Raw genomic sequence first — 18,088 nt, 5'->3', positions numbered from 1 at the left:
TATTAGAGTCTCATTTTTCTTTTGCCCTTTTGTTCTTCAGTGTACCACATTATCACATGCCGCACACATTTTAAGTATTCCTAGTCTCAGATGCCCTTTTGGAGAGTAATAGATTTTTGTGTGCTTTTCTGTTGCGACATCCAGCATAGAAATATGCCAAGGTAGTTCAAGGTTTCTTTTCCTGACTAGTCTTGAAGACAGTTTAGTGTATTACTAAGAGCTAATCTAGTATGAGTATATATCAAGAAACTGTTCAAAAGCCAAAATGCTGTATCTGCATCTATTGCGAATACAAAAAAATAGAGTGAACACCAGTTCCCCTACACACTACATTCTGTAATTACATGTCTGCATATCATGGGTCACTTTTATTAAAAGCATCATTACTACAGTTGGCAGCAATTTACATTTTATCTTACATGATAGCAGTTTTCAAAGAAAAAAAATAAAAGGACATCACAACAAAGAGAAACAATACATTTACAAAGTCATGTCTGTAAACTTCAAGGCTAGTTTAGAGCTGAGGTAATGCTGTTTTAGCTTTGTGGCTAAAGTAACAAAGTCCTTTAATTTAAAAAAGGTACCTGATTCTTACTTCTTTCTCTTTATTTCTTCTTCTATTTATTTTGTTTATACCAGTGCATTACAAGACCACGAGACAATGGAACTGCAGTTCTGTCTGGCAAGAACCCTCCCAGTAGGTTAATTTTTCCAAAGGGACCCTTCACATTCAACAGCTGCCTTCTTATTGCTGCGTCTCTGGACAGAGACGTTCACACTAACGTGGAGATTGTCAGAGTGTATGGATGTGTGTATATGCACAAGTGTGGGAACCCCCATACAGTGAAAAAGGGGAACGAATGAGCAAGTATGATATGTATGGTAAAATTCATCTTGACCTTCACAGCAAAAAAATTAAACGTTAAAATTAAAAAATTAAATATATAACTTCATACTTCCTTTGAGTAGCGCTTCCTTCCATTAGTGCCACTCAGTTACAAATTGCTCTTTATTATAATACCAATGGTACCAAAAGAAAATAAAAAAAGCAGAGCATTATGTAAGTTCCTTAAAAAGACATGATCACCTCTCAAATTTCATCTCTCCTAGGGATAATAAATAATGCACTGCACAATACTTAATGACCAAGATACCTTTTGACACACCTGTATAACATGACTTGGACTTTTTTTTTCCTTTTTCTTTTTGCTACACTATGTTACAGAACAGCTTATAAAACTAGGTATGAACATTAACTGTGAGTGTAAACAGTAGGACTACCACTTGTCAAAAGTCTTGAACACTTTAACTGGAACTGGAACTGGTTATTCATCATGTTCATTGTTTTCTATGTCATCCCCCCCATCCAGTGAGTCTAGCTCTTCGCCCTGCACGGTCTCATCTTCTAAGATGGAGGACTCTGCAGTCTTGTCCAGGCTCTCCTCGGCATCACTGCTGTCGAGGTTCCCTCCATCTTTACAGGGGCCTCCCTCGGCCTTGTCAGCAGCCTTTTCTTCAGTGGAGCCCACGGCATTCTGGAGTCCGGCCAATGCTGGGAACCCAGGCAGCGTCAATCCCCCAAGTCCTGGAGGTAGAAACATGGATGGGTAGAAGAGGCCTGGGGCCATGGTGGACAGGAGGAAAGGGTTGAAGGCTAGTGGGTTGGAGGGCAATCCAGCCGGGGCAGTAGCAGCACCAACAGATCCATTCACAGAGTCAGTAGCTGAAACAGCATCTGTGCTTTTCTCAGAGTCTTTGTTCTCGTCCTCATTCTCGTTTCCTTTCTCTTCCACTTTTGAAGTGCCGTCTTCTGGTTCTCCTTGACTAGAAGCAGTAGTGGTGTTTCCAGTAGCAGCTGAGAGGGGGTTGTTCAGCAGCCCGCCCAGTCCAAACACGTTGGGCAGGCCTGCCATTCCTGGCAGCATCAGGGGCAGCACGGCAGCAGGGTTCTTAGCGTCGCCTCCGGCAGTGGCAGCTGTTGCCAGTCCTGGAGGGAAGCCCATGAGGCCTGCCAGCTGGAGAGATTGGAGGTTCTGGAGATTCTGAAGGCTTGTCAGGTCCATTCCAGCAAATAGGCTGTTCACCAACAGAGGGTTGATCCCTGAAGTGGAGGCCACCGCCGCAGCCGCTGCGGCTGCTCGAGCAATTTCACTCTTGGGCCTTCTTCCTCTCCTGCTTGCTCCTTCTCCCCGCACCACAGGTCCAGTGAGAAGACGGTCAAACATTGACTCAGGAACAAATCCCTAGAGTACAGGGAGAGGCAGATAATGGATATATAGGCTGTAGAAGAAGACATTTCAACATAGCCTTTGTGATAACCTGGAAATTAACATTCTCAATAGAAATACACAGCTAATTACTGCCATTCTAAAAGCTTAATGTTGAAACGTAGGAAACCAAAAGTTCTGTTTTTGTAAATCATTATATTACCTTGCTGAATGGCAGAAAAAAAAAGTTCAAGGTTACTCCATGATTGAGGTAAATGTCAAAACAGCTGCATCCATGACTAACTTAAGAAGTAATATATCAAAAAGCAGCTGTGACTGGTAATCAGCACATAATATAGACATATACTAAACCACCACACTACACATATTAAGTGCATCTAATTTTCATTTATCAATTAAATAACTTTCAATTTAAAAAAGATTTATATGGCAGAAAAATGATAAAACAGTATAATGAAAGAGCTATATAATAAACATGGAATAGTTTACATAGTTTGTATTTTTTGGATAGTTCAAATGTAAGCAAAATAGAAAAGGTAACTGGAAAATATAAAAAATTCTATTAAAATTACATTTCAGTATGTACTATAAAGAAATATAAAGTTACGCTTACGCCAACACCAGTACACAAATGGTGAGAGCTGCTCTACTCATCATCTCAAACATATGTAAACAACGCAAGAGGGCCTTCACAGGTAAAGACCCACAGGTGATGGCATGCGGAAGCACTGAGCCCTGGGCAGCCAGGGAAAGGAACTAGCTGTGGAGCTGCATTTCCTGTGGAAGAATTCTGACAGGATGAGCAAAAGGAGTTGTCTTAGAAGGTTACATATTTCATAACCTTCTTGAAAAGACAAAAATCTAGGATGTCTCTCATTGGGATAGGGATGGTAAGAAAGGCCAACAAAGAAAATGGAGGAGGGGGAGGAGGGAGTCTGAGCTGGAGAAGGGTTATGGAACTCTATTCTGATGACAGTGTCAGTTCATAAAACTATGTGTTGGCCGTGCATTGGTGGCTCATGCCTGTAGTCCTAGCTACACAGGAGGCTGTGATCTGAGGATCACAGTTCAAAGCCAGCCTGGGCAGGAAAGCCCTGAGATTCTTATATCCAATAAACCACCAGAAAACTGAAAGTGGCGCTGTGGCTCAAGTGGTAGAGCACTTGCCTTGAGCTGAAGAGTGCAGGGACAGCACCCAGGCCCAGAGTGTCCAAGCCCCCGCAACCACCACCACCACCACCACCACCACCACTACCACCAACAAACCCTATGTGTTATGACTGATAGAACTATACACTGAAAGGCCTCAATTTTATTGTACAACTGCAAGAAAAACAATCAGCATTTCAATAAAAACAATAAGCATTAATAAATTTGTCAATTTAAAAAGAAATTAACATTGGGAAAAAATGTGGGTAGAATTGCTATTATTTTCATTTTAAAATAACAGTTAATAACATTAATGATCTCAAGCAGAAGAGATTCCATCCCACAGATGAGCTGTAAAACAAGCTTACCTGGAGTAAGTCCACTTCAAGACTGTATTTTTGTACAATCCTTTTAAATTAGAGCTGACAAATTAATTCACTTCAAATTAATGATGTATTGATGTAAGAAATGATGTATTAATGATGTATGAAATGATGTATTATGTCAATTCTTTTAAGCTAAGAATAATTCACAACTGAATAATTCATGGCCAACAGAAAATAAAAACTCAGGCAAACAGTTGTGCATGGATACCTCTCTTGACAAAAACTGTACTTACAGACTGCTTAACTATATCAGTCCAGTCTGGGGCAACTGCAAATTCAGGATTTTCTTCCAGCCACCTGGGTAGATCCTTCATAGGAGGTGCCATAGCTCCACCCATCTGGGAAGAAGCATTAGATGAATGAGTAAAAATAAAACAAAAACAAAGAAATGCCTCGTTTTGGACAGGTACCAGTGGTTCACATCATAATTACAGAATGAGTCAAAATAAAGCAAACACCCCCGACCCCTCAATCTCGGACAGGTACCAGTGGTTCAATCTGTAATTACAGCTACTTAGAGAAAGAAAGCAGGAGAATTGAGGTTTAAGGACCACCAAGGCAAAAAGGAAGAGGGAAAAAAAAAAAGCAAGACCCCCATCTCAATCATGTTTGTTAGCCTAGTTACATAGAAGGTATAAATATGAGAATCACTGTCTAGGCTGATCCAGGCAAAAACTTTAGTCCCTACTAAAACAAACAGGTTGAGGCATGGTTCAAGTGCACCTGTCTAGCAAGTCTATAGGCTCTGATTTAAAACTCTCAGTACCATCAAAAACAACAAAAACCTCAATGCAAAATAAAAACCAGTCTTCCAGTTTTTGCTTCCTACTCCCTTATTTTGCTTTCCTTTCCCATCTTTATATACACACATACATATATTCTCTTAAGAAATAGGATTCTTTTTTCTTTTGGCAATGGTAGAATAAAACACTTTTTCCTGGTTACGGTAAGAAATCCCACAGTATCAAGTCCCTTTTCCAACAACTACTTACCTTCTTCCCATTTCGCTTATTAACAACAGGCACTCTTTCTTCTCCTGTCAAAGTGTTTATATCCAATTTATTAGGATTTCGACATCTATGTCGTTTCTGTTTCGGTTTCTGAAACGAGGAAAACAGCACATCTGCATTCTTCTGCAGAAGAAAAAACAAAAAGGTCAAGTTACTTTCAATTATTAAAAGGCTTCAAGAATCATTTCGAAATAATGGAAACCCCATTCTTCTTTGAAAGATTCCCAACTCTAGTCCACCAAAGGAAACAACAAATATAGTAGCCGATAATTTGCACATATTCAAGAACCACATTCTGCCAGGTGCCAGCAGCTCACACCTAGACACACAAGAGGATGAGGATAACAGCTCAAGGCCAGCCCAGGGCAGAAAAGTCTGAGAAAGTCCATTTCACAAATAATGAACAAAAAGCCAGGCTTTTTTGATCAAGTGGTAGAGCACCAGCTGAACTACCAAGTGCAAAGCCTAGAGTTCAAACACTAGTACTGGCACAAAACAAAATAAAACAAAGACAACTACAACAACCCCAAAACAACATAAAAACAAACAAACAAAAAAACAAAAAAACCTCTACTCAGTAGGCAGAGGCAGGAAAAAAGTGAGGTTTGAGGCCAGCCTGGAACACATAGTTTGGAAAACAAAATTTTATTTATATATATTTACACACACACACACACAATTTCTTCAAATGTTTAGCTTAGCCATGGTTTTTTGGTTTTTTTGGGGGTCACTGGTTATGGGGCCTGAACTCTGTCCCTCAGCTCTTCAGCTCAAGGCTAGCACTCTACCACTTGAGCCACAGTGCCACTTCCGGCTTTTTTCTTTTTGCTTATGTGATGCTGAGGAATCGAACCCAGTGCCTCATGCATGCAAGGCAAGCATTCTACCACTGAGCCACCTTCCCAGTCCCACGGTATGTTTTAAGAACATTTTCTTTTCTTTTCTTCTTTATCATGAGGCTTGAACTCAGGGCCTGGGTACTGTACCTTAAGCTTTTTGCTCAAGGCTAGCACTCTACCACTTTTGAGCCACAGCACTATTTCTGGTTTTCTGATGGTTAACTGGAGATAAGATATCACCCCATTTGTTAGGAAATGGAAAGACTTGGAAAGAATTATATTAAGTGAAGTAAGCCAGGCCTAAAGAAATATAGGTCCTATGGTTTCTGTTATTTGCAATAACTAATATATGTCTAGGACAAGCAGAAAAGCTCAAAAGCTATGTACATATGACCATATAAGATGATGTGAAGTGAAATGAACCCCAAGATAGGGGTTACTATTGTTTTTAATGTATTTATAATGTATGATGTGATTTTTTCCCCCCTTGGTATGTTCTTCCCCCAAGGTAACCCCTGTTTTCACTGTATTTGGTTCTGGTGCCCTGTATCTTGTATATACATTTTTCTAATTTAGGGAGGGGAAGGGAAAAAACAAAATGCTTAAATAGGGATACAGGTTGACCCATTGTAACAATGATATGTACAAGACACTATGTTGAAAACGAACTTTACAACTTCAGGTGTGGGAGGGGGGTTGGGGAGGGAAGGGAGAGTAGGGGATAAACAAAGGAGGGGGTAACAATGCTCAATAGGAAATGTACTCATCACCTTACTCATGTAACTGTAACTCCTCTGTACAGTATCTTTACAATTAAAAAAAATATATATATATATACATATGTAAAAGTGTTTCAGGAACTTTCCTGCCTTGGATGGTTTCAAACCACAACCCTCAGATCTCAGCTTCTTGAGTAGCTAGGATTACAGGTGTGAGCCACTGGCACCCAGCTTAAAAGAACATTTTCTAATAGTAATTTTACTCCTAGATATTACTTCTATGTTCACTAAAGTTACTATCTATGAAATAAAATTGTGCCCATGAGGAGAGTTAACCAAATAATGTTCATTAACATTTAAAAATATCAGTCACATAAATATAGAAAACTGATTTGTTTTGCTAGTTAGCAAGTGATATGTGAACAATTATCTGGAGACACTGTCTAATATTTAATATAAGGATTAAGGGTTAGTAGCTTCAAAAAAAAAAGTAGCTAATCAGAACTCTGCACAGCAGTTCACACCTGTTATCCTACCCACATAAGAGGTGTAAATAATAGGACAGCAGTCTGACGCTGGCCTGGACACAGAATTATGGCTGTATTGAAGTATTACTAAAGGAAATTGGTTGAGTTCAAAGCCAAGAAATGCCAAAACAAAAAAAGAAAACAAAAACACAAAAAACCCCACTAAAAAACAAAACAAAAAAACATTCAGCCAAATTAACTGATTAAATCTCTAGCGGAAATAGCTTTCTAGGATTCTGTACTGGTAGGGCTTTGTCTGGCTAGTCCAGAATACTGAGATCACCTAGAAAACCAAATTCTTTTAAAGTAGAAATCTTCAAGTAACTGTAAGGCTGACCTTCAGGAGAGTAGACTGACAGCTAGCTACTTTTATGTAGAAGATACAACAGAAACCAGGAAAATGTTAGGGATCAGGAAACATTGAAAGAACAGCTGTCAGGGAGTTTCCTGGTTAGACAGGAATAAAATACATGAGCCCAGAGAGGGTCCTACCAATTCTAAACTCAGTAATACTTACTGGTACATAACTTGGCATATCAACAGTGTAAGTAGGATGCAGCTTCAGCCATTCAACCAAGTCCTTGTTTTTAGGTGCATCTTCTCCCACCAGCCTTGTTCCATCTTCAAGATTTACAACAGGAATCCGAGTGTCTGGGTCCAGTTGTCCAGGAGAAGGAATGTTTCTTATTGGTGGGGTTTCTATTTCTTCTTCAAATGCTTTGGTCACCTCAGCATCCTCCTGCAGGAAGTTGACAATGGTTTGAATTCTCAGTCCAAGAATATCTGGACAATCAATGTCCTATCTCAAGAAAATTCTGTCACATCCTAATAAATCTTTTATACAAAAGAGGGGGAAAAACCCTCAAAAATAGCTGGTTTTGGAGTGGCTATTAAATTAGATTGTTCTTTTACACCATTTTTTTTTTACAACGCAGAATTAGTAATTAGATAAAAAATTCAAAGTCAAGGTTACTAGGCCTACACCAAAGGGGTTATGTGGTCTAAGCTTGATGTACATACAAGGCAACTCAATCCCTCTTGGGGGATCATTTATAATGTTTCAAAAGCTAGTTTATAAGTAACTTATTGGTACAATTTTGAGGGCATAACAATGCTTATATTAATGTCTATGTGGCAATAGCAGAAAAGTCTCTGAGACTCTTTATTTCCAGTGAGCAGGTGTGGTTCAAGGTCTCAAGGAGAGGGGGCAGTGTTGAGGAAAAAGCCATGCAAAGAGTACAAGGCCCTGAGTTCAAGCCCTGATACCACCAGTGCACGCACAGACACAGACACAGACATCCTAACTAAAGCCAATATTCCACCACGATTCAGTCATTAAACTCTTTAAACTCCAGTCTTTAAAATCTATTCTTTAAGTTTCCAGACACTTCCACTATGTCCTTGCAGCTTTCCAGATTTAGTCCCAGTCCTCAACACAGTCTCCAAACTGTTTATAGGGGGCTGAATTTTCTAAAATGCAGTTCTTTTTGCCTAGTTCAACATGTCAGACCTCTACTTAATTCATAACTAGATTTCTATTGTAAGCAGAATGAGTTATGCAGCATCTCTACAATTTGCATCGTGCCTTATTACTGAATACTTATCAGATGAGGCTGCAGGAAACTATCCCCAGACGTGATAGCTTCTCTTTTGTCTCTCTGTTCCAACATCATCTTCAAAAACAACCAAAGGTGTGACTATTTCCAGGTAAGTTTTATCAATTCTCTTACCTCTGCCTCCCAGTGCCCCCATATCCTCCATTTTTCCCTTTCTTTGGGCTCCCATTGTACTGTAGCCAGGCCTTATTCATAGTACACATATACAATAATGACATGTCATTAAAATTATTCTTCCTTACACAAAAATACTTGGAACCGGAAGTCTCTCAGATTTTACATTTTTCTGAATTTTGAATTATTTGAGTATCTTACATAGTAAGATAGGATGGGAATTGGATTCAATTCTAAACGTGAAATTCATTTGGTTTTATACCTCTACAATTTTTTGATGCATATATTTGGTCAGATGTGGTTTTTCTAATTGCAGTGTCATGTTGGCACTTAAAAATTTCAGTGGCTCACATCTATAATTCTAGCTACCCAGAAGACTAAGATTTGAGAATTGAGGTTTGAAGCCAGCCCAGGCAGGAAAGTCAGTGAGACTCTTATCATCAACTAACCACCAAAAAACTAGAAGTGGAGCTGTTGCTCAAGTTGTAGAGTACTAGCTTTGAATGCAAAAGCTCAGGGACAGTACCCAGGCCCTGAGTTCAAGCCCCAGAATTGGCACTGAAAAGAAGAAAGAAGGACAGAGGGAAAGAAAGAAAGAAGGAAAGAAGAAGGACGGAAAGAAAAAGAAAAATGAAAGAAAAGGAAAAAGAAGGAGAGAAGAGGAAAGAAAATGAATAAATGAATAAAAGAAAGTTTCAGATTCTAGACTACTTTGGACTTTTGGGTTAAGGACATTCAACCTGTGCTTTTCGGTCATCTCATCCTGAATACTGAGCTCTCTAGTGAGAGTGCTGTTGTTCCAGGCCTTGTCTTTGAATTCCAGTGGCTGGCACTCAAAACAAGGCCAGCTTCCATGATGGTGCTGGAGGCCACCTTAACTCTTTGTTAAGCACTCTTTCCATAAGTTAAGAGAGAGGACTTAAGACTTCAGGATGCGCCCTGCTCCACACCGATGGTATTTACACCATCTCACAACTCACTTTATCTGGACATCAGAATTTTCCTTTTTATTTACTTAGATACACATCAACTTCTACAACACAAACCAGAAATCCTTAAAATTCCAATGTTTTCAGAGTTATCTTTTATAAAGCCTGAAACACACACCTTCTGGGTTGAGGAACTGGCTCAAGAGAGTGTTTGTATACTAAGCATGAAGCTCTGGGTTTTATTCCAGTACCAGCACCACCAAAAAAAAAATCTTTAATGTGGGTTTCCTAAAGCTTGAGTCTTGGCCTGGGCGTGTTAAATGTAACTTTAGAAAGATACCAGGAAACTCTTGGTGATGGCATAGATAAGTGAAATGAAAGAATCAGCCTCAAATTGAATTGAGGGTGCATTCTTGCAACAGGAAAATAGCACCTAGGTGGTGTTATTTATTGCTAACACCTGATCCACCTACAAATGTGTTTCATGACACAAATACTAAACAATTTGCTGATGTTTACAGAGAAAAAAAATTAGCTAACAAAAACCTATGAGATTGATAATCTCAGTGCTGCAGACAGCAAAGCTCAACACTCATTATACAGCTCTGCTTGGTGGCCAGGCCTTTGGAAGTACATTCTAAGTTATGGAAAACATGTTTAGGTCACAGCTGACACGTTACAAAGGGTATCAGATTCTAAAAATAACCCTACAACCAACAACTATAACTATTTTTATGACTTGTGCATTACTAATCAGCTTTGAAAGGTTAACTTTTAATCACTTGGATGCTTATGTCTTACACTCTACCAAGCGGGGAAGATACTGCACTGAATGCTATGCTGTCATTTCTTATTCATGCCCTTTCCTGCCTTCTTTAAGTGCCACGCTTCCTCTGGGCTAAGAAATAAGGAACACACAACAATAGGGATAGAATAAGGAGAAATGTGTTGAACTGTCTCCCCTTAATTCCAAATTGTAGTGTGTTCCTATCTGTCTCTCTGACCACAGAAAGTTTCACAATGTTTCAGCTCATGCAGCTCCATCCACGCAGGTGTCAAAGGAGAGATGTGAGCTCTAGAATAACCGTAAGGACACACTACGTGTCCTAGAATTCTTTGGGGGTAAAACACTGTCATCAGTGCCCGAGAAGTCACATTTTCTGGACAGCCAAGGTTGTGGCAAATTGGGAAAAAGAATTATCTAATAATATTGAACAATCATAGGGAAAAACCCATTGGCCTACATTTCATTCAAGCCTAAACTAGTAATGATGCAGGTTCAGTTTTTAAGACAACCAATTATTAAGGTTTTTCACATGTGAGCACAAACCTTCGGTCTGAAAATAAACATCTGTACTAAACTAATCAATGTCAAGCCCAAAACATCAATATTTTTAAGAGGAGCAGCTTTTCCACTTCAAGAATTCAGAGATAACAATTCCAGGCTCAGAAAGACTTGTTTTTTGTTTCAGGCTATCATTCCCAAAACAATCAATACATCAGAACTTGGGAAGAATAAATCCTCAAGCTATACTTGGTTCAGGCTGAGTAATCTGTATTAGGATCAAGACAATTTTCCAGCTCAGAACCATGACACAGTATTCATTTAATTCTGTTTCTCTGGTGAAAGAAGCTAGTTTTTGTATTACGTTGCTGAGAGGAACACAGCCCCCATGTCCTCATCGGTAAGGGGACCTTGACTTCTGGCAAGGGCATATGCAGGAAAAGTGAGTTTTCTAACTTACTGCACTCAACGATGTCCGTTTGTGGCTCATGAAAAGCAGATCAAGGCCCTCCACGTTTTTCCTCCTGCCCCGCCGCCTCTTCATGGGAGGCTCTCCATCTACCAGGGAGCCATTAAGCAGATGCCTTGTGGGTGTGCGAGAAAGGCCTGCTTGGAGCAGTTCCATTTGAGTCTTAAAGGCATCTGATACTGGTGTCGAGACATTAGGCAAGATAAACTTTGAAGTAAGAGATGAAAAATTTGAGGTAGAACTTGTTGCCTCTCGTGAGGCCTTTGATAAATCTACAACTTTTTCTTGTCCATTTTCTGAGACCACCTGAGACTCTCGCAGCTGGGCAACCATCTCCATGAGATTTCGCCTCTTGGCAGCTCTTTCGGCCTCGATTTCAATTTTTCTCCTCCTTCGCCGCCGCTGGCGAGGGATGGAGAGATTGAGGGCATCTTCCTATTAAAAAAGTCCAACAAAATAGTTGCAATGAGACAAAGTGTATCTGCTACAGGGGCTGGAATTAGAAACAAGGAATAAGAAGCTTAAGGAAATACACATTTACAAATGGTGACTACAGTTGGGGAAATAGCGACCATCTTACTTATACATAGAACAGCACCGTGAGGCAGGAGGATGGCTTGAGTCTAAGAGTTTGAGATCTACTTGGCAACACAGTGAGACCTCATCTCAAAACAAACAAAGCAAGTTGGACTAGTGAAACACAAACTTCCAAACTGAGATAAGACATAGAAGGCTCTCCTTTAAGTTGGAAAACAAACTGCTCTGACTCACCTTTGACAGCTGAGGAGAAGTGGTAATGTCCTCACCCCCACTAATGCTGGGCTGGCCAACCACAGAGAGCTCAGCGAAGCTCCTCCTCTGCAGAGAACTGTCCACAGCAGTGGGTGTGTGGCCAGGGATGAGGCCCTGAAAATCAAACATCTGGCGCCTATTTACTGGCCATTTGCCTTTCAGCACTGCTTCACAGATGTTGTCTAATCGGTTTATCATTACTCTATCCTGAGGGGAGAAGAAAAGTCACATGAAATTGTAACAAAGACCTGGTTAAAATTATTACACAAATATACCCATCAAGATGCTAAAGAGCACAAAAAGGCTTAAAAAGTCAGTTGGTGGGTAGTGTGGAGAAAAAGAGTGGGCGGGAAAGGAAAACAAAGTAAACAATGAATAAATAAAACATCGAAATTACGTTCCAACTATGAACACTGAACATGTGAAAAGTAACTCTCATTCAGGCTCAACTGGTTCAGAAGCATTGGCGAATGTCAGCAGACAACAATGGAGAGAGAGCCTGCACTTAGCATCTCAACGCTTGGGCCCTCAGATCCACAGGCTGCAGTGCAACATGTCCCAGGAAGGGGGACATCATTAGCGTCACTATTAATAAAGTTCAGCATTATGAAGTGGGCACCGGCCTAGGAACACCTAATGAATGTCAATTTGCATTCCCTACCTATTATCGCTCCAAATTTCATTGAAGCGTGCACATTAAAAATTTCTAATTACAGCTCTTAGACCAAGTTTCCATAGATTAAAAGTGTCTGCTACTATAAACCTTTGGCTGATTTGAGAAACTCCCTTCTATTCTCAATAAAGATTAGCATAACAGGGAAATTGAAGGGTGGGGGGGGGTCCTCTCTTTAGTAAAAAAATGTAACTTTCTTTCTTAAGCAACACTAACACAGTTAAGACTGGCCTAGAATGAGTAGACTAAAGACTGATTTTGTGTTGCTTGTTTTAAACCAGTCAGCCTTGTTATGGTGATTGTGATGATGATTACTTCCCCATCCTGAAAAATAGATTCAAATGACACAGGGTCTTATTAAAAAGAGATTTTCATTTGCTTTGGTTCTAGATAACTACATTTGGAATGAGACCACAATGCACTGAAGTAAACAGGTCAAGAGCCCACCCTCTGTCATGTTTAAAAGGTAGCAGATTTTCAAATATGTGAACTTTTCTTAAATCCGAAAATCTTGCTTTAAATTTAAAAAAAGAATAAAATTTAAACACACACTATAAAAGTCCCCACATTTTGTTTTGTAAAGGATGAGTCTACTGAAATAATCCACAGATTCTACTGGACAACTTGTAACTGACCTAGAAAGCCCAAGGAGTCCAATATAAATAGTATTATTTATTAGTTTTTCTGATTTCTTATCCTATTACAAAAATATTCCTGCTTTTTTTTCTTTTTTTTTTTTCCTGGCCACGCTTTTAGAACATAAAAACAACTCTACAGTCTTCATATATTGTGCCAGTATATACTTTAAGATTATTTGAAATATCAGTCATACATGGTGGCTCAAGCACATAATCCTTGCTACTTGATATGTAGAAACTGGGGAACCAAGGCTGGAGGCCAGCCCAGGTTTAAGAGCTCACCAGACTCAACCCATGTCTGGGCTCAATGGTTATCTAGTTATTCCCAGCAACTAAGAGAAGTACAAATAGGAGATGGGAGCTCAGGTTGGCCCAAGCATAAAGGGAAACTACCTTGAAAATCACTGAGGAAAAAGGGGAAGGAGGCATGGTTCAGGTGTGCTGACACTTTACCAGCAAGTGCAGAACCCTAAGTTCTACTCTCAGTACCACAAAACACTATCTCCCTCAACGTGAAAAAAATCAAGCTAGAAAGATTCTCTCCCACATACATACTTGTTCAAAACAAAAAGTACAAACCCCACTAACCTTAGGCCAAAATGAGAAGGCAAATGTTCTTTCTTGAAGGAGCTGTGCTACTGAGGGGTCTCCATCCTCCATGTAGAATCCATCTCGAGTTTCATCCCTAGCAGTGCTCATAGAAGCATTGCTTTCTTCATCAAAATTCTTTCCTCTAGAGACAGCTCCTGCTGAGAAGTAAGTTAATGTGCATTATTCACAACCCGAATATCACTGAAATTGAAGTTCAGAAAGGACACCACTAACAAGATGAATACCAATCAGCTCCATTGTATCAAGCACCTACTATGTAGCTAGAATGGTGCTTTTTTCCCCCTTTTTTTAAACAAATGTTTGTTGTCTAAAGCTTGGAGTGGCCCTTTAGTGTAGAGGGCATGGTGTCTACCTTACACATGAAGAAATAGAGGCTGACAGAGGTTCCATCTGGCATCGTGCAAGTAAATCTTAGAGGAGGCTGAGGACCAATCATGTCTCTGACACAAGAGCCTCTGTTCTCTGACACAGGACAAAGGCTAAGGTTTCAGCTGATATCGAAGCTTCTACTATAGCAGGGCAGTACAATGTGGAGCCTTATTTCTACTATGTGCCAATTACAGCCATCTGTGACTTGGAAAGAGAATGGGTTATTTTCAGATTCTACTCTTACCCTTTACTTCTAAAATAAAGTAAATTAAGCACCACTTGCTTTAAAATAATTAATAGTATCTACCCAGGGAATGACTTCTCTCATATCCATTTTTATACATTTCTGTCACAGGGTTCCTCCCTCCCCCAGTTTTATTTAGGGTTTGAACTTGGGCCCTTGCGCTTGCCAGGCTGACATCCTAATGCTTGACTCCTAACACAGGACTCCAGGCCTGCTTGTCTCACTTTATGCCCAGGCTGGCTAGCCTTTAACTGAGATCCTCCAAATTTCAGACTCTGAGTAGCCAGAATTACAGGCAAGTGCCAATGGCACATAGAATTTTTAATATACCTGACTAGGAAGCTAACCTCTATCCTTAAACCAGAAGTTATTAATGTGTATGTATAGTACTTCTTAAGAGTTTTCATTGTTAGAAATACCATGTTTGGGGGCTGGGAAGGTGGCTCAGTGGTAGAGTGCTTGTCTTGCATGCATGAGGCCCTGGGTTCGATTCCTCAGCACCACATAAGCAGATAAAGCCGGAAGTGGTGCTGTGGCTCAAGTGGTAGAGTGTTCGCCTTGAGCTGAAGAGCTGAGGGACAGTGTCCAGGCCCAGAGTTCAGGTCCCATGACCCCCCCCCAAAAAAATACCATGTTTGCATGTGATAAAGGACAAAAGCACATGTAATCATAACTAGAATGTCCCTTTACAGAAAAAAATAGACACTAATTAAAAGAAAAAAGATCTAGAGTTCATGGTCAGCCCAAGGAAAGATAAACTATTTCACAAACAAGGGTTGGGAGGTGTGTGAAGCTCAGGTGGGAGACCGGTTGCCTAGTAAGTATGAAGTCCTGGGTTCAATCCCAAGAACTGCAAAGAAAAGGCCAGAAGAGTAGCAGGAGCTTATGGCTCAGCACAACAGTACATCCCTCAGTGAGTCACTGGGAATCAGGAGAGTCGAGTCCGGGTGGCCAGGTCTTACCTTCAGGCTGGGATGACTCCTCGGACTTATCATCATCCTCTAACTTCTCTTCCTCATCTTCTTCTGAGCCTTTCTCTGAGACGGATTTAGACCCCGGCTCTGCACTGCCATCTGTCCCTTTCAGCTCACTCTTCACAGAGCTGGCCTCAGCCTCACATTCCTGCTTGCTGTCCTTGCCCCCCGCATCGGCTTCTTCTTCCTCTTCTTTCCCCTCGGACCTCTCTTTGGCCATTGAGTTTTCAGACTCCTCTGCTTTGCCTTCACCTTGTTCTGGTACCTTCTCATCATGACTGTGAGCGGATGAGATGACTGGAGGAATCTGCCCAAAGCCTACAGCCAATGGGTTCAAGGAGGAGAGACTACTTGCCCCTCGGTTTTGAGCAAAGTTCTTATGTGCATCCAAGAAGGACAGCTCGGGGTCATTGAGGATGTGGTAGTCTGTCCGGCTGACCCCATGCTTCGCAGCACCCACCAGCAGGTCCCGGTCATGCCGTCCACACTCCCACCACTCAGGAAGATCCAGGCTGGGCTGGCAGAGCTTCAGTCTCTCTCCTAGCTGTGGGTGATGCAGAACCTGCTCGCGGATCTTCCGCAGCAGCTCAATTCGGTACAGAGTTCTAGAGGCCCGTTCCTCTGTGATAGGCTCAATCAGGGAGGCGAGGTCAGGTGGATCTGTAACATGGAAGCACTTGCATTAACTTGAGAAACTTTCCTATGCTTTCTCACTTCTCACCAACTTGGCCAACTAATACAAAATGTTGTTAATGTACCTACCATCATCTGGCTTGGCAGGCATTCGACAGACTCGCCTGCACATGGCCACAAAGCAGCTGAAGTACTTCTCCAAACTCTCATCAGACTTTTTGTCAAGCCTGGCAAAGGCTCGGAACTGGTTCCAGTCAAATTGCTGTTTCACAGGGTCAAAAATAACCCCAAAGGTGGATACCACTCGGTAAAAATCAGCCTCTTCTCTTCTCGTCCACCTATGAGAAAGAGGAGCTGGGCTTACATCACACTCGAGGATAAAGGCATATATGGTTCATTCTTTCTTTTCCTCTTCCCCTCAGAAAAACACTTATTTGAGTTGGGAAGACAAGGCTACTGTGATCCAGCGAGCCTTTCTCTGCTGGCCACTATCTTTGTCATGACTGCTGTCTCTGTGGGCAGAGAAACGCAGACAGGAGTGAACTGCAAGGGGTGCTGAGTGACTCTTGAGGAAACTCACTTTTGCCGCTTCTCAGATATAATAGCTTCCCTTTCCGCCTCCAGCGCTCTCACTTCCTCCCGGGGCCGCCGTCTCCGCCGGTCAGTCTTCATTAGGGCCTCTTGCCTCATTTGTTGCCTTTTATAGCTGCGCTGATAGGCAGTAATGAGCCGGCGCAGACGCGTAGTCAGGGTTGAAGTGGTAGGCCAGTAAAGTTGGCCTAACTCAGCACTACTCTCACTGTGCTTGCCTGGGGAAGTGGGAGAAATATTTTTGAAATGTGTCGCTGCAATTTTGCAATACACAGGATTTTCCAACAAAACAAGATGACTCATTAGCATCCAAATGACAGTGTGGGAAAGGGCATAGCAGTGCCTTAGTTTTAAAAATATACATAAGGAATAAAAATATTTGTATGAAACTCAAAGACTTTTTAAAAAAATTCTTTAGGGGAAAGAAAGTTCATTTATCAGTTGTACATAAACATATTTTATGCATGAACTCTAAGGGTCTCTCCTATAAGGTACTTATAATAAGAATAATCTTCAACATAACAAGTAATCACATAATCAAATGATGTTACATTAGGTAGAGCGTCAATATGCTAAACAAATTGGCAATATTTCAAACAACAAATGCCTGTAAGGGAGGTGGGTATAACAGAACATCTTAAAGATGTTTAAAATTTTCATTAGTGTAAGTATAAAAAGACCTCGAAAGAGTTCTATCGAAGAAATTCAATGCAATAAAAACTCAACGCTAAAAATTAAGGTTATGGATGAGTGAGACAGGAACCTTTTAAGACAACACCATCACATATGGAGGTACAAGGCCCCACCCACAGGGTCCAGGTCTGTGGGCACACAATCTGCTCTGCTCTAAGAGCTTCTCTGGCACCTCACCTGGGGCATGAATTTCCATGGGCTCTTCCTTATCCTCTGGAGGAGAATTGGCAAATTCCTTGAGCAAAACCATAAACATATATTAATTTGAATTTCAATTTTCTGTATCTTTTTTCTTTTAAAGAAAAAAGTCATTATCTATAAAGTTTAACAAATCTTATAAAGACGCACTATATTTTAGTGTTGCTATAAAAGCCAACATACACAAGTTCTTACATCTATTTCATCCTTGAACGGTGTTCTGGTTGGTTTATATTCTGGGTCTTCATCTTCTCTATCAAATTCTCCACTGTGTTAAAAACAAAACAAAACAGAGTTTATATCACACTGGTAAGTGGAGTGGGTGGGAAAGAGTAAAAATTTTCCTAATACTACTTTTAATTCAGGGTTTGACATCAAAAGCAATGCTTATCAGTATTTA

The 18,088-nt window shown here is 40.7% G+C and overlaps 1 protein-coding gene across 3 annotated transcripts in view; it reads right to left on the bottom strand.

Moving 5' to 3' along the window:
- Nucleotides 1-340: 340 nt before the first annotated feature.
- The window catches only part of Chd7 (chromodomain helicase DNA binding protein 7), a 216,775-nt gene continuing 199,027 nt past the window's right edge, over nucleotides 341-18,088 (bottom strand). The window contains exons 27-38 of one of the 3 annotated variants that reach the window (XM_013009365.1): nucleotides 17,884-17,956; nucleotides 17,668-17,725; nucleotides 16,787-17,015; nucleotides 16,336-16,544; nucleotides 15,562-16,233; nucleotides 13,963-14,123; nucleotides 12,043-12,270; nucleotides 11,263-11,706; nucleotides 7,376-7,597; nucleotides 4,756-4,896; nucleotides 3,997-4,101; nucleotides 341-2,243 (exon numbers count right to left, since the gene is read on the bottom strand). In XM_013009365.1, the coding sequence (XP_012864819.1) occupies nucleotides 1,326-2,243; nucleotides 3,997-4,101; nucleotides 4,756-4,896; nucleotides 7,376-7,597; nucleotides 11,263-11,706; nucleotides 12,043-12,270; nucleotides 13,963-14,123; nucleotides 15,562-16,233; nucleotides 16,336-16,544; nucleotides 16,787-17,015; nucleotides 17,668-17,725; nucleotides 17,884-17,956 (3,460 nt within the window). In that variant the 3' untranslated portion in view covers nucleotides 341-1,325. The remainder of the gene's footprint in view (nucleotides 2,244-3,996; nucleotides 4,102-4,755; nucleotides 4,897-7,375; nucleotides 7,598-11,262; nucleotides 11,707-12,042; nucleotides 12,271-13,962; nucleotides 14,124-15,561; nucleotides 16,234-16,335; nucleotides 16,545-16,786; nucleotides 17,016-17,667; nucleotides 17,726-17,883; nucleotides 17,957-18,088) is intronic. The other 2 variants (XM_013009366.1, XM_013009367.1) reach the window with 2 other exon arrangements.

Source organism: Dipodomys ordii, unplaced genomic scaffold (genome assembly GCF_000151885.1).
Source record: "Dipodomys ordii isolate 6190 unplaced genomic scaffold, Dord_2.0 Scaffold9, whole genome shotgun sequence".
Taxonomy (NCBI): Eukaryota; Metazoa; Chordata; class Mammalia; order Rodentia; family Heteromyidae; genus Dipodomys; species Dipodomys ordii.
The sequence above is the reverse complement of the archived record's forward strand: the minus strand, read 5'-3'. Positions and strand labels throughout refer to the sequence as shown.